This window comes from Saccostrea echinata, unplaced genomic scaffold, assembly GCF_033153115.1.
Source record: "Saccostrea echinata isolate AGI-Se365-2 ecotype Australia unplaced genomic scaffold, CSIRO_AGI_Sech_v1 ptg000052l, whole genome shotgun sequence".
Taxonomy (NCBI): domain Eukaryota; kingdom Metazoa; phylum Mollusca; class Bivalvia; order Ostreida; family Ostreidae; genus Saccostrea; species Saccostrea echinata.
Window position 1 is genome coordinate 7,724,087 of NW_026889801.1, and position 16,511 is coordinate 7,740,597.

Genomic DNA, 16,511 nt, shown 5'->3' on the forward strand with positions numbered 1-16,511 from the left:
TACTACAACAAAATGTAAGGGGCCAAGCAGCCTATAAATAATTACGCTTTTATTAAAACTTACACAAGACTATTTCCCCAAAAACTGGGTTTGGGGTGGTGGTGCCTTGAACCCCTGGTAATACGGGCCTGTTTTAAGAGGCGTTATAGCGAAAAATGTTAATTAAGGCGTTATTTTACGTTTATATTTATATGAATGGTGGAATTTTTTATTCATTAATATTTAATTTTTTTTCTGTACTCCTGCACATATCGCATACAACTGTTAGCTAGAGTATTACTTGATAATTCAGGATATTGGCAGATGCAGCTTAGGGCTTTGCTGGTCAAATATGAAAAGTTTGATTCACATTTGAAAATCGTTTTCTTTTCTCGTCAAAAAAATCAGCAAATTTGCATTTGTATAATAAGTCTTCAATCAAAATTGTGGAATCTGATCCTTGGTCAAAGTGTCTGGCATCAGAGAAGAAAGGAAGTTGTTTGAAATATATTACATAATTTCAAAATCTTTCTTCTTGGATATCTATCTAGACGCGGGTATGTTAAGGCTGCACTCACATATCCTACTTGCCTATACAGTATGACGTCAAAGTAAGCTGTATGACGTGAACTTCAGAGATATTGACTTCTTAATATCTATATTTAAAGTTTGATTTCAGGTCCAAAAAATGAATGGAATCATTCAAAAACATTACATAAACTAAATCTTGTCGTTTTTGGGTGGTGAAATTAGCTAAGTATTTATCACTGAGGAAAAATACCAAACCCATCACATCATAACTATTGATGAAATATTTGCCGAGTGAAAATTAAACGTGACGAGAATTCATGTAATCAAATATATGATATGGGAGTTTCAAAGCATATACCGTTAATGTTATGTGTGATTTATAAGGAATTAAAGATTAAGAATCAGGTACGCTAATTTATTCTAATCATGTTGTCTTATAATGAACACAGGTAGTGTTTTGAAATCACCGTGACTGACTATAACCTGTTTATACTTCACAAATCTCACCGAAAAAACACTATGTACTTTATTTGCTTCTCGAGTAGACCATATGTGACGTCACTAACGTGTTAAACGCACATTAAGGATAAATTATAGCGGGTGGATAGATATACTGAAGTTAATATAAGCTGTACTAAATTTCATAACTACTGATGGCTTTAATAACAATCAATATTTTCATTAATATATACTATGACGAAGTCAATTTAGTCAATGTGATATTTAATCTGATTCTCCTTATATTTCTTCATATAGGTTTAAAAAAATCTTCCAATATGGAACTGAGTAGTCGTTTTCATTTTCTTTCCAATGAAATTCCTAAAAGTCATAAACTAAGAGAAATTTATACTTTCTAAATTAAAAAAAAAAGTGTTCGGTTTAAACTTCAAGTTTTGTCTTATATTATTCTAAAATCAACCACCTTCATGAAATACAAGTAAATGCTAGATACCATCATTTTCTTTTATGAGAACTATTCTAATTATTTTTTTTTACTTATAAAGTGTGTCATCCACATGCTCATTTTCTCTCAATTAATGACTTTGTGCAAAAAAGGAGTTTGTTAAAATATATTTCGATTGAATAATTTTCTTTATCTTTTTTTTTTTTATTTTTAGGAGCTAGAGACGGAGGGGAAAGTATTACAACAAGTAAGATATAAATTCCATCATCATCATTGCATAAGTTTTCGTATTATGTTTCCTTCAGTCCCACATCTTTGCTGCAGCTGCAGTCTCAAAAGGAAACAAATGAAATTTAAAATATTAAGTGTTACTTCAATAAATGCTAGTGCCCTGGCCAGCAAAACACTTGAATGGAAAACACTTAATGCATAACCACAAAGTTTTTGCACGATAAGCCAGGCTCTTTGCAGCTGCAATGCATAAGTACAAGGCTTTCGCGTAATAATTAAGGGGAAAAAAATAAGAGCATAGAATGCCTCCTAGGTCGATTTAAGATTGTCGAATTGTAAGTAAAGCTATGCGATGGTCATCGAGTCTAACAATGTCCACGTCACTGCGTTGTTGTGATGTATATCCAAATTCAGTGAAATTGTTATTAACTTAATAGTTATGACTAATGTCTGAACTAATTGAAGCTTTGAAAACTTATTTTCCATGTTTGTAATTCTGTTAGATATTGAGAGATAATACCTCAGAGGATGAATATCATTACATGATTAATTATTTATTGTAATGTATCCTTAAAATATGATAGCCAAAATGCTTGGTATTGAAAAAGGTCAAATATGAAATTAAACTTATTCCAAATGGCTGTATCTCACGCTTATTCTCAATTATCATGTAATGCACACATACTGCGACGCCGAGAGAATTCTATCGCCAACGTAAGCAAGTTGAAACTAACTTCCCTTGATGTTCCAGTGCTTTAGCACTCTGTTCTTGCACTGATTGGTTTTGAGGTCGAAAGTTCAACCACAGTTTTGGGTGGAAGTCAATATATGCATTGTGGATATCTCTGTTTCCTGAATTAAATGTTCCTCAACTTATGGCGACTTTCCTGGATTAGGAGTTCATTTTACTGAATTTGTTCTTTTTTATAAAAAAAATAATAAAGTTTTGCAATCGCTGAAGATCCTTTTGTGTTACTAATACCCAATAGCTGTACCTCACTTAAGTTTTCATTGTGATACTTAAAATGTTTGGCATTGTTTGATTGATTGATTGTATATTGTTTAATGTCCCATTTGAGAATTTTTCACTCATATAGAGGCGTCACCGTATGCCGGGGAAGGGCTTCAAATTTAGGGTTCTTTATCGTGCCAATGCCTACCGTGACACGGGACCTATGTTTTAAGGTCATATCCGAAAGACCAGTGACTTTCACTTCTAATGCCGGGCGCTTGGCGAAGGAACAGTCACTACCTATGTTTACGTCTTAGGTTTGACGCGGCGCGGCGAACGAGAATCGAACCCGGGCCTCCCGATCACGAAGCGAACGCCCTACCAATAGGCTACCGTGACCGTTGGCATTGTTTGATAATATACTTATAGAAAATTCGGATGCCTTGCATCTGAAAATGGCTTTGGTATATATAAATATGACAATAAAACTGCTGATAAATAAACATTTTATCTTTTTTTGTTATTCCTTAAATTGCACTTAATATAAACAAGGAAGGATTGATTACAATTTTCCTCTTACCTAATTAAATTTTTAAAATATAAAATAAATAGTGATGTTTACTAATTTTCAATTAATACTCAATAGTGATAAAATATCGATAACAAGGGATCAATTAATCGAAATTAGATAAATGTAAAAGGATTGCTATTCGAAGGGTTTTGAAAAAACAATAATTTCGTTGCTTTGAAATTTGTTGAAAGGTCGAACTTTGTGCAAATTAGCTTTATCATGGTGTTTATAGGCAATTGATTTCGGGGCAAGGGGGGGATCTAGGCTATGTTATTGGGTTATGTACTGCACCAATGATTTCCAGCATGATATCAAAACTGTTCAAGAGCATTCCTGTGATTGCTTTCTCAAAATATGAGATCTGAGCTCATCTGGGAATCGTATCCTGGAGTCCCAGAAAACCAATAGTCAGATTTCCAGTACCGCTTTGTTCATTATGCGTGAAATACTCTCCTTAGGTTGTGGTTGACAAGAAATTCTAGCCAAACGCATTCTGACATCAAGAGTTCGTTTTTGCAGACGATGGCGCACATCATTGATTAAGAATTTTCTTTTTCCATAGTCTTTTCCTGCATCAATTATTTCCTATTTTGTTTTCTTTAAAACAAAAAGAGCTGATTTTTAAGTATTACAACAATTACACATTTCTAAGTTCATACGCAGCAATGTTAAAGCTTCCCGAAGCTTTAAATGCGTGCAAAACATAACACTGCATAGCAAGGTTTATTTTTATTTTTATTTGTAATTTATGTACTTAAGTACCGCCAATTTATATAGAGAGTTCTCTAGGCTATATATAAACGTATTTGTTACGATATCATATGACCTCGTTGATCACTTTTTTCTACTTTTTCTGAAGTGTTTCACATAAATCGCTTCGGCACAGTTGGTTAACACAATTAGTATTAACTTTTTGTCACATAATTAAACTCGTCGCATCCTTGTGAACCCGAAATGTGCTTAGGAAAGGTTTATACTATTACTCTAGTACAAAATATTTCACAATAAATTCAAATAACCGACATATTTGAGGGTATTTTCCATCAATATCGTCATCTGTATTAAAACAAAGCCATCACACATTTTTTCCAAGCAAGATTTAGTTAGAGGGGATACTCCTCTTACAGATATCCACAAAAGATCTCAAATAAATCCTCATTAATCACCTGCGCCCGGCTCTTTTATACACATATTATAAATTCTACTTCTATCCAAGATTATAAAAAAGGGCATATGTCAAACGTATATTTTCGTATACATTTTGAACACGCTGACTTTTAAACAAGAGTAATAAAGCAAAGTTATCGAAAATATTCGGATATATAAGATTTTAAAAAAGATTAAAACACGTTTATTTTACATTATCTTTCTGACACTTTATATGCAAATTGAAATAAGGTGTAAAGTTTATGACACTCTCCCCATCATAACAGCTCAAGGTTACAGTAACTTAACGTCATTTTCAATTATGACGTCATACATTTGTAGTTCAGAGAAGTGAAGGCACAGATTACACTGCGATTTTCTCCCGGAAGCCTTAATAGCCATTCTCTGTAAGCATTTAAACTCGTATATAGGGAATGTGGCACGCTAGGTCTTAGATTTTTATGAAACTTGGCACACATTCCTATATTGATGCATGAAACTAAAAATCATAATAAAATGGTTGCTTTGGTCAATGGTAACCAACATACATTTTTCATGGCCTAAAATGCTAAATTTTGATGAAAAATGACCCTTTTAGACTAATTAAAAGTCTTTAATACAACAAGATATTTACATAACTTCATCTTTTCGCCAAAATACATCATTTTTATAGTTCTTAAGATAATTTCTAGTATTTGAGTAACTTTACCTAATAGAAGAAAACATCGCCCGTTTTAGGGTAGGATTTTTCTGTGGAAAAATGGTAGATTTTAGGCTCTTTTGAAAAGCCTGGTATAAAATTTTGCGGACATATGGGAAAAAATAAATATTTTGGTTTGAAAGTCCATATACAGTTCTAATATAAACTGCAAAGAAACACATGGTATTCATATTTTGTTTTCATATTACCATGGTTACATGTGTACAAACTTACGCTTTTTTAAAGAATTCCAGACATGGGCAATAGGTATCTACAATCAGTTTCCATATAAATACCCAAGTATTTTAAAATGGATTGAAACCAAATTTATTTATGTGGTACACAATGGCAAAAACAAAGAGAAAAATCAATTTTCATGACAAAAAGTCAAAGGTCAAGGTAAAAATGGCTCGATTTAGGTAGAAATTTAAGGAAACTAAGCACATTTTTTTTCTGTGTCCCAACTAATACTTTTGTTTTCAACAGAATGAATAAACAAAATTACAGTCCTGGTGGACAAAAGCTACATGTAGCATCACGTACATGAATTGGTAAATACGGACAGAAGGTCACAATGGTATATAAAAATTGCCTTTTTGTCCCCCGCTTTCACTGAAAGTAGGGGATATTGATTTGGGTCTGTCTAACCGTCCATCTGTCCGTCAGTCTGTCTTTCTGTAACACTTTCGTTTCGGCCCGATGTTTCGAGAAGCCTTTGAGCCTTTGCAATCAAATTTTGCATAAAAAATCCCTGTAGCCTAAGGAAGACTCCCATTGATTTTAAGGTCAAAGGTCAAGATCATGAATTCATAAATCCAGTCTGTTTAAACACTTTATTTCTGTGCAATATCTCGAGAAGCCTTCGAGCTTTTGCATTGAAATTTAAAACCACAACTCCCTATGAACTAAAAAAGACCCCTATTGATTTCGAGGTCAAAAGGTCAAAGGTCAATGTCAAAAATTTATACATTCTCTTTGTGTGTAAAACTTTCATTTCCGAGCGATATCTCAAGGAGCTTTTCAGCTTTTGCAAAGAAATAACACTCTATGGTCCCGTCCGCTCCTCTTAAAGTGTCCCGTCCCCCCATCCCCACCACCCTACAACCACCATCCCTCTAAATCCGTACATGCTCTTCTTTTTCCTTAAGCAGGGGACACATATTCTGAATTAGCTTGTTAGTATTGCATTTATACTTGGATATTGTGAAAGCGTAACCTGTTTTATACTGAAAGTGGTAAATAAAATACATTCTCACCTTTAGCTTGCTGCATAATGTGAAAATGCTATGAGAATGTTTTTTAAGGCCATTTATTGATCAAATGTAGCCAACTCAAAATATTTAAAGCCTATACACTTACCATATTGAGTGACTTGTACGTAGAGAACTGTGCTACATTCATGTAAAAGCTCTTTTGTAAAAACTCTTCTGTGGTTTTAGTAGACCTTGTTCTAAAATGTACATTTTTGACCTCTTTCAACAGCCTGCAATTTTCCAGTGACAACAAATTATGTTTTCCTGTGACTATTTTCAGAGAAGTTGACAGAAAAAACCTAAATCCATTTAACTTTCCAATATTATTCTTAAAAACTTGAAAATTTAGAGACATTGATAATGAATATTTCAACCCAGATATGCATGGGTTTACACAAAATAGATCTGCTATTTCCCAAAATTTAATCAATAATCTGTCGTAAAAATCTGCTGGACCTGTTCGGATAATCTGCTTTTATGCTTTCTTGAATTTATGTTGGTTGCTAAATTTGAGTTGGTTGGTAAGCTTGATGGGATCGTACACCTTATGGTGTGTAATGTAAACATAATTTCCAAAGTTTAGTCCTTGAAAATGTTAAAAATAAATAATCTGTCCCTGCCTTATTCCTACAGTTTTCATTTTTTAAACAAAAACGAATATAGTAAAGTAACCGATGACCAGGACTTACTCCACCCCTTCCAGGAACCATGTAAAATCACTTACTCCACATAAATTGGTAAGAGGCATTTGTTAAAAAACAAAACAAAACAAAAACAAAAAACAAAAACAAAAAACAGATCCGTTGTAAAACGTTAAAAAGCGTTATTTATAAATATTTAAAGAAGTCGTTCATTCATAAGTGCTTAACCCCACCCCGCCCCCATTCCCGAGGTATAGTTTTTTTTTTTAATTTTATGATTTTTTTTTATTTTTATTTATTTATTTTTTTTTTTTTGTAGAAAAGAGGGGGGGGGAGGACTTGTCAGAAATTCATTTATGTTTTCTTTGTTAATAAAATACAGCTAGATAGATTTAAAATTAATTTTACTGCTACAAGATTTTCAATCTAAATGTATTTTAGTCTAGAGAAATGATAAACCGTTAACTTTAAATAGGATTCAGACAATTTGTATTTCTCTGCACACCCCCCCCCCCAAAAAAAAAAAAAAGGAACGTATAATTTTGAGTGGTCGACAGGAATCAAACAATACATTGTTATTATTGGCCTAAACAATTTATTTTTTTCTATTGGGTTAAAAAAATTTCCTTTAAAGAAAATTCTTGCTTCAGCAAATTATCAATTTCTTTGTAAATATTTTTTTTTCAAAATCATTGAATAAAAAAGCAAAACCTGAAAGATACACACATAACTTAGCTCTCTTTTTTGTGATACAGATAAAGGCAAACTACGAAAGCTTATTAGGATCAAACTACGATAAAAAAAAATTAAAAGGCGTTATAACGCCTTTTCAAAAGGCGTTATAACGCAAAAAAGGCGTAATAACACCTTTTGAAAAGGCGTTATAACGCAAATAAAGGCGTAATTACGCCTTTCCAAAAGGAGTTATAACTCGAAAAAAGGCGTTATTACGCCTTTCCAAAAGGCATTATTACGCCTTTCCAAAAAAAAGCGTTATTACGCCTTTCTAAAAGGCGTTATTACGCCTTTCCAAAAGGCGTTATTACGCCTTTCCAAAAGGCATTATTACGCGAAAAAGGGGCGTTATTACGCCTTTCCAAAAGGCGTTATTAAGCCTTTCCAAAAGGTGTTATTACGCCTCTTTTTTTCAATACATGACTTACTTAGCCCACCCTGGGGGTTGATTATAATTAGATTTCCAGGAAAAAAGATTTTTAAATGTGTAAAATATTTTCAGTGTTAAACCAACTTAGTCCTTCTCCGATGCCGGACGCCTCTACCAAGGTGCATGGATTTCAGAAATTTGGTTGAAGGCTAATTGCTTATTATACCATTGCAAATACTTTGCCTGTTTTTTACCAAGAGGAGAGAAAAATATTTCAAATTTGACATGAATTTTTAAATACGTGGCTAGCAAAGCACAAAGCTGGTTCTGACTATATCCTGGATTTTCAAAAGTAGAGTGTTGACTTCTCTTAATATGCATGCAAAATGCAAACAACTCTCTGCGGGATGTGCAGGAATATAGAAAATACTTTAATTTATAATATAATTTATAATTTTAAAATCTAAATATTTCATAAATAAAGATGGCCTTGGTCCAATCCTACATATATTTATTATTTTAAAATAACGCCTTTCCATTTTTGGATATAACTCCTTTTCAAACAGGCCGGTAGTACGAATGCGAGTGGAGGGGGGGGGGGGGCTCCCCCACCCCACTTTTTGGGAGAATAGTCTTGCTATAGTTTAAATGTAAAAAATCATTTATTGATTGCTTGGTCCCTTAACATTCTGTTGCAGTATGGTTAAACTCGGGCAAGTCATTGCATTTAAAAAAAGTTTTACCGAAAAATTAGAAAAAGTTTCCCCTCAAGTTTAGGCAGTTTATTTTTTTCGCGGGGGGGGGGGTGTTTCTTGGGTTTTTTTTGTTTGCTTGTCAATTGTATGGGAACCCCCCCCCCCCACACACACACACCAACTTTAAAAGCACGAGCCTGTCAAAGACATAATTATGGCCCTTCAAAAGACATAACAACGCCGTTTTGAAAGGCGTATTAATGCCTTTTAGAAAGGCGTAATAACGCCTTTTAGAAAGGCGTAATAACGCCTTTTGGAAAGGCGTAACAACGCCTTTTGAAAAGGCGTAATAACGCCTTTTGAAAAGGCGTAATAACGCCTTTTTGGAAAGGCGTAATAACGACTTTTGGAAAGGCGTAATAACGCCTTTATTTGCGTTATTACTCCTTTTTCCGCGTTATAACGCCTTTTCAAAAGGCGTTATTACGCCTTTTGTCGCGTTATAACGCCTTTTCAAAAGGCGTTATAACGCATTTTAATTTTTTTAAACCGTAGTTTGATCCTAATAGGCTTTCGTAGCAAACAGTAGGAGGAAGTAAAAAGATCGAGTTTTCTGTACATCCTTCACTAAAAACTGGTTTTTAGGTGTGAATTTTTTTTCTACATGTAGCCTTAAATTGAGATATTATATACTTTTTCGTTCTCTGATTTTAGGATGGGATGTAAAGAGCGTATTTTTCCTAGTCAGATATTTATTTTCGTGGTAGTGAAGACCTGCTTATATATTTCCAAGATGATCCAGGACAGACTATTTGTTTTCTGTTTCACCTTAAAAAAAGTCTGAAGAGCCAAAAAAAAAAAAAAAAAGAATACGCCGAAACTCTAATTCGGGGGGGGGGGGGGAGGGGGGGCAGGCACGTCTTTTGGTAATATTTTTTTAACCCATAGTATAATAATTATTATACTATGGGTTACTATGGGTAAAAAAAAATTACCGAAACAAGTGCCTGGGTGTGGGGGTTGTACCACTTATCAAGGATAGATTATTTATTTTCCTGTCAGTCCAGAACAGATTATTTATTTTCAACATTTTCAAGAACAGATTATTAGTTTCTAAAATCTGTCAACACCCCCCCCCCACACACACACACAAATTAAATGGTCCTCCCTTTAATTACAGGCAACAATTTACATCACTTCATTCAATATAAACTTGATACACCGGTACTTTGTTGTTGCCAAGTCTATTGTTTTTCTAACTTTCAACTTCCAGTCTTGTATGATAATGTAAATATGTCTTGAATATAATTATTTAGGTAAAATGAAAAGCCTACTTCTCTCACATTATAATTCAGTTTTTTTTTCACATTCGTTTTTAAGAAGAAACACTGGCTTTCCAGGCTGTATATCACTCTGACTGAAGCACTGTACCTCTTCTTACAACCAATTCAATATAATTCTAATATCTTAAGTTTACCTTTTTATCCCCATTTTGAAACTCCTAAGACCTTGAAGCTTAGGCTTAAATATCATGAATGTGTACAAAGCTGATTTCGTGTACCATGTGGTCTTGTACATTTCGCCATTGTTCACACATCAACATTACTCTTTTGCATCAAGGAAATAAACAAAGAGGTTAAAACTTGTATGCACATTAAATAAACAGAAAAAACACTTGATTTTACTTGAAAGCCAGGATATATGTTGACAATGTAAACATTCTCCAATGATTTTTTATCTCTCACACTAAAGAGTTCAAAATTATCAAAGAGAGATAATTCAATTTTTAAATGAATGTCTGCTATTTTAATCATAGATCTCTCATATTTATAGACTGAATACCAACAATGTTTTTAAATGCCTTTTTAAATCAGATGTCATACTTTTTATTTCTGTAAGTAACATGAATTGAAGTAGCTGCATTTCAATGAATAACATTCCCAAAAACTACATATTTTCAGAAGAAATCAGTTTTTGACACCGTTTCCATGGTAACTACTCAACATTCATATGATCTAACAATATTTTTTGGACTAGTTTATGAGATGGTAAATTCTAGTCAAATTTGAAAAAAAATCTGACTGTGCGTGCCACAAACGTTTAAGTGGTTACAGAGAATGGCTATTAACATACCTGCGTATATGAAAAAATAAGAAATTAAGAAAAGATACAATATAAATAATTGCATTTTTTAAAATCTTGCACACCATTGATTAAGAATTATTTTTTTTACACCATCTTTTGTCATATCCAGAAGAAACACTTGCTGTGGCCTTCAACTCGACATTTAGATATATCGACAACGTATTATCAATTAACAATGGCTATTTCCATTCTTATGTCGATACGATATACCCCGGCGAGCTTGAGATAAGAGATACACAGAGTCTGACACATCTGTTTCATATTTGGATATTTTACTTCAAAAAGACGTTTATAGTAATCTAACATCAAGCTTTATGATAAACGTTTCAATCGTCAATTTCCCTTACTTATGTTGCAATATACCTTCATCACCTGCATACGAGGTATATATCTCTCAATTGATTCGATACGCAAGAGCATGCTCTACGTATGTACAATTTCTAAAACGAGGTAAATTATTGACAAACAAGTTTATGAAACAAGAATATCAGCTGTCTCGTTTAAAGTTATCATTTCGTTAGTTCTATGGTCGATACAATGACCTGGTCAGCAAATACAATTTATCATTGAGTCAAATGCTGACTGACGTTTTTCCTACTAATTATTAGGCCATTATTCACACACTGAATTGTCGACGGATTTTCCCGTTATTTCCCAATCATGGCAAGGAGCATACGGCGGGTGTGACCGGTCGACAGGGGATGCTCACTCCTCCATGGCACCTGATCCCACCTCTGATGTTTGGAGGTCTGTTCCTATTTTGTGTGGTTTAATGGACTTTTGAGCTTGAATACTGTGCGTTATCTCCTTATATTTCATCCTTTATTTCATAGATTTTGTTTTTATTAGGAAATCAGAAAAAAAGCTATTATTCAAGTATTACAAAAGTATGTTGGATTTGCAACAAAAGAGATATTTTAATCAATGTGTTATACTTGGGATGTCACTATCAAATTGTTTAAACTTACTTAAAACACAGTTAATGGTGACATTTTTCGTATGAAATCTTAAGTTTTCTATATCAACGCTGGAATGACTGCAGCTTTTTTATTTCAAAGCAAAGATGAAAAATTAGCCCCTTTCATCTGAAGAATCAATCATGGACGTTTAAGGATAAATATATATTATTTTTCTATTTCCACGGTTAATACTTATGAAGAAGAGATCAATAGGAATAATTTTTTGTGCTCTCTTTAAAAACATCATAATGATTACAGACTTACTGGATCCATGCTCAGAACCTTACCTCACCTACTGATGAAACCTTCGTAAAGGTGACATCTTATCTCCCTGGTTTTGTGCTGGAATCGATGACATATGAACCCACAGAAGATTTTCGATACAGAATCAATGTGCTCAAAAAACAACCCCGCGGACAAAAGGAGGCTGAAATATTCATCTGCAATCCGAGAATTACGATAATCAATATCAAGGTAACCATCAAAATAGAGGGAGTACCCCCAGAACAACCCGAATTGCCTAGAAATCCTCGACTTCACGGAATTGGGAATGCCCTAAGCGCTGTGGCTGGTTGTCTTTTCTATTTTCTCCGTTGGTATATGAACAGTAACTGAATCATAACAAAAGATTGGAAAAGTCTGCATTACCAAATTTACATTATTTTTATAAAGCATGTATCTATATATCTATCTATCGATCGATCGATCGATCCATAGATAGATAGATAGATAGATAGATAGATAGATAGACGTGCCTAATGGTTGATAGCGCAAAACATTACTATTTTTTCTAAGTATTGCTTACTTTACAAATTATTACTTTCACGTAAACACTAATTATATTTATTTGTTAGGTTTTATACTATACTAATTTGTATTTTATATCAGATAACCTTTCTTTTCGAGTAAATAGATGCTAAATCATTTTTTTATTTAATTTTTAACCCCCCCCCCTGAATTCCATGATGAGTTTATAATTAATTAGCTCTCTAAAATCTCTAACAATAGTTGAAGGGATACATAGTATATGTACTGTAGTGAATTTAAAAAAAAAAAATACAGCTGTCTGGTGAAAAAAGATAAAGCACCTGATAAGACGCCTGAATAAGAATATTAAAGAAAGAAATCCAAAAATGTACATTAAATATGGGTATACTCATCAATTCTCTGACTTGTACTTATGTTGCATTTGGTAATAAATTCTAAGAATTGTAATAAAATGTGTTTTTTAATAAAATCTTGCGAGAAATGCTCATTGAATTAATGCAACAGATCCCTGTATGGATTGTCTTGGGAAAGTGACACATGTTGTTTTGTGAACCAAATGATGATTGATTTTGTATGGAACGCCATAGCTGCCTTATGAAGTTATACCATGAGAAGATGGTGCTTAATTATGTTATGCTGTGGTTATTTCATGTGAAGATGGTGCTTTATTATCTAATACTGTGGTTATTTCATGTGAAGATGGTGCTTAATTATGTTATGCTGTGGTTATTTCATGTGAAGATGGTGCTTTATTATCTAATACTGTGGTTATTTCATGTGAAGATGGTGCTTAATTATGTTATGCTGTGGTTATTTCATGTGAAGGTGGTGCTTTATTATGTTATGCTGTGATTATTCATGTGAAGATGGTGCTTTATTATGTTATGCTGTGGTTATCTCATGAGAAGATGGTGCTTTATTATGTTATGCTGTGGTCTTTTCATGAGAGCATGGTGCTTTATTATGTTATGCTGTGGTTATTTCATGTGAAGGTGGTGATTTTTTTATGTAATGCTGTGGTTATTTCATATGAAGGTGGTTTTTCATTTGATGGTGGTTTTTTTATGCGAAGATGGTTTTTAGAATCAAGGAATTTTTGGTAATTGATAGTGCCCCCAACTGAAAATGTATGATGGCTGCCCCCCCCCCTCCCCCCACGCCCTACTGAAATTGCTACCTACGGGCTACCCCAGCATGTTAGAGGTTCAAGGCGAGATACTTTTGACTGTGGTTTAAAGGAGCGTAGGGACGTTAACCGAGGCTCTTACCTGTAGGAGTACCTACGGGCCTGGGATACATGTATGATGAATTTATGCAATGACCGAGTCACAGAAATCAATCGTTTTTAAATTAAATTTTTATCATACAGATTGAAAAAAAAATGAAAACTGCAATTGAATTTATCTTTTATGCTATATATACAAGGACTAATATAATTGGCATTGTTCTTTATTCACTTTACTACTTTCTTGTTTAAAGGTCGAACTGTCCTAAGAATTTAATGAGTGAGGGCGGGAATCACGACCCCCCCCCCACCCCCACCCCCACCCAATAACCCCTGTCTTTTTTGTAACAGTTTTTTTTTCTTCTTCTTCCTATTTTTTTGTCAAAGCTGTAGTCCCCCATTTATGAATTTACACTACTATAGTATAAGCATGCTTGATAATCTTGGTTGCCCTCTTGTTACAGCGAAGTAACTAATAATAGAAAGAGATAGCAAGTAGCCTTTCCTTTGAACCTTTTTTTCATGTGTTGACTAGGTCACAGCATTCAGGCGATACGGAAATTTATTAAAACCATAAACTAAAAGAGTTGTCACTGCCTTGGTAGTAAGTTATTGCTTTATACAATGCAGGGCATTTGTCTTATAGATGCCAAACGTCTTGGTAGTTGCATCCAATGTAATCTGTTTACCGGTAATCTTCTAGGCTATTCTGATTCGGTCACTCGGAAGATCAAAGTACTGAGAGTACTGATAGACGGTGGCATGGGTGGTGTGTAAGCATATGAATATACAATGTAGAAACCAGGATAAACATTAATGAATGGAAGTTGTGAAATTGTTTTGAAATTTGTTATGTGAAAGGTATTTTGCCAGAGTAAGGTGTGAAGGTAAGACGGGTTTGGAAATATAACAAAGCATGATTTTGCTGGAAGTTTGTGTAGTATTGTTTAGTACTTGTATATTTTGTAATGGTAGTTGCAATAATGGATAACAGTTTGGGAAAATCATGACACAAACAGGTAGCTGCCAATTATTTGAATAATGCTTTTGTAGAAATTGAAATTCAATTGCGTGTAAATTTGTTCAAGAAATTAGGTGTACAAAGTACAAAATACCTTCCTAAAGTGCCAAAACTGGAAGACTTTTTTTTGAGATATAGTGAGATCTTATACAAGCAATGTCATATCATGGTTATAAGTGAAGTGCTGTACACATGTCTTGTTCAATCATATACTGTAGCAAGTAAGACATGTTTTTATTTCAGTTAAAAGTACGTGAAATGCTGGTTAGCAACTAAATGTTGGAGCAGATAAGAGGGGAGGGGGATTAGAATACAGTATTTAGGTAGTTAGAATGCAGGGGAACGTTACAGATTGAATATGATATATGCAATATCAGCATGTTCAAGAAGTTCCATTACATATACTGTCGGATGGAAGGGAAACTAATTTCAGCTTTTAAATCGCCATTTTCACATTCAAGTACACCTTCATATTTTTGAAAATTAGATTAGGCCATCTTAAAACTTTGTTTGGTTGCCCTCCCTTGACTGACGGACTAAAAATGGCCTGACTCAAAATTTTTCATAACATCCAGGAAACAAGTACATGTATTATATTTTATGTAATCCGGAAAACAGATTTTGAGAAATAAGCATTGCTGTTGAAATTTGTGAGAAAATAATTTTCCCAACTACCTACTGACCCAATTTTTCCATTCTGGACAGGAGAGGGCAAACAAACACTATTTCAAGTTGGCCTAAATTATTGTAAAGATGAAGAGTACTCTCACTTTTTTCTCTTATGCTTCAATTAGTGTGAATAGAGAAACAAGACGGAAAAATAATGGAAATATTTTTATTGAAAGAAGGGTGAATAAAGAACAAGTTAAAATGGCACAAAAATGTCTTTAAAAATGTTTGAGGAAAGGAACAAGGTAATCACAAGTATATACATGTATTATTGAAAAAGAATTTGGCATATCTTGTATTTAAGAATGAAAACACAACAAAGAAGACAAATACTTTTGCTGGCACACGAAATGTTCAGAGAATGAGAAGAAAAAACTGTCAGCTTTGTATACCACTCAGGTAGTTCATTCACAATAATACTACACATGTAAAACATTTGTACCTAGTAATAAACCAAGCGACAGGAATTTCCTATTCAAACAAGACAAAACTGTAGACATATTTACAACATTTGAAAAGAAGTACTTTTTTATAGTGAACACAATGTATGGAATGTAGATAAAAATATATGTTGAAAAAAATGCTATGATATGCTACAGAGGAACAAAGAATTTCTCTACATGTGAAAAGACTAATCAATGATGTGAATGGGTTTTCTTGTTAACATGTGGTAAATGAAGGCACGATTTCTAGTCATTGAAAGAAAGCAATGTGACAATAATTTCTTATAATATGATAATAAATGTTTCAACCATAGCATGTTTTGTTAAGAGAAGTACCCTGGTGTAATATTTCTAGGGACATAATAGTCAACAAATCAAATAGAGTGATTGGAGAATTTGGCACAAAGGTACAGACATAAACTGTTTAGAAATATGTCAAAATTGCACAAGTAATAGTTTGTAGGCATAAACCTCATACTTGTTGAATAAAAGGTACAATTATTAAGGAACAGATAGCCAGAGAATCATATCAAACAGGATAGTTACATTCTATGGTATTATGCAATCCTTGCA

General features: G+C 33.5%; 2 protein-coding genes across 2 annotated transcripts in view; one reads left to right on the forward strand and one right to left on the reverse strand.

Moving 5' to 3' along the window:
• LOC133204088 (uncharacterized) overlaps positions 1–13,061 on the forward strand; it is an 88,265-nt gene extending 75,204 nt beyond the window's left edge. Inside the window, exons 9-10 of the mRNA XM_061339850.1 lie at positions 1,629–1,661; positions 12,071–13,061. Of these exons, the coding sequence (XP_061195834.1) occupies positions 1,629–1,661; positions 12,071–12,427 (390 nt within the window). The 3' untranslated portion in view covers positions 12,428–13,061. The remainder of the gene's footprint in view (positions 1–1,628; positions 1,662–12,070) is intronic.
• Positions 1–16,511, reverse strand: part of LOC133204320 (multiple epidermal growth factor-like domains protein 10) — a 609,956-nt gene that overhangs the window by 414,263 nt on the left and 179,182 nt on the right. The window lies entirely within an intron of this gene.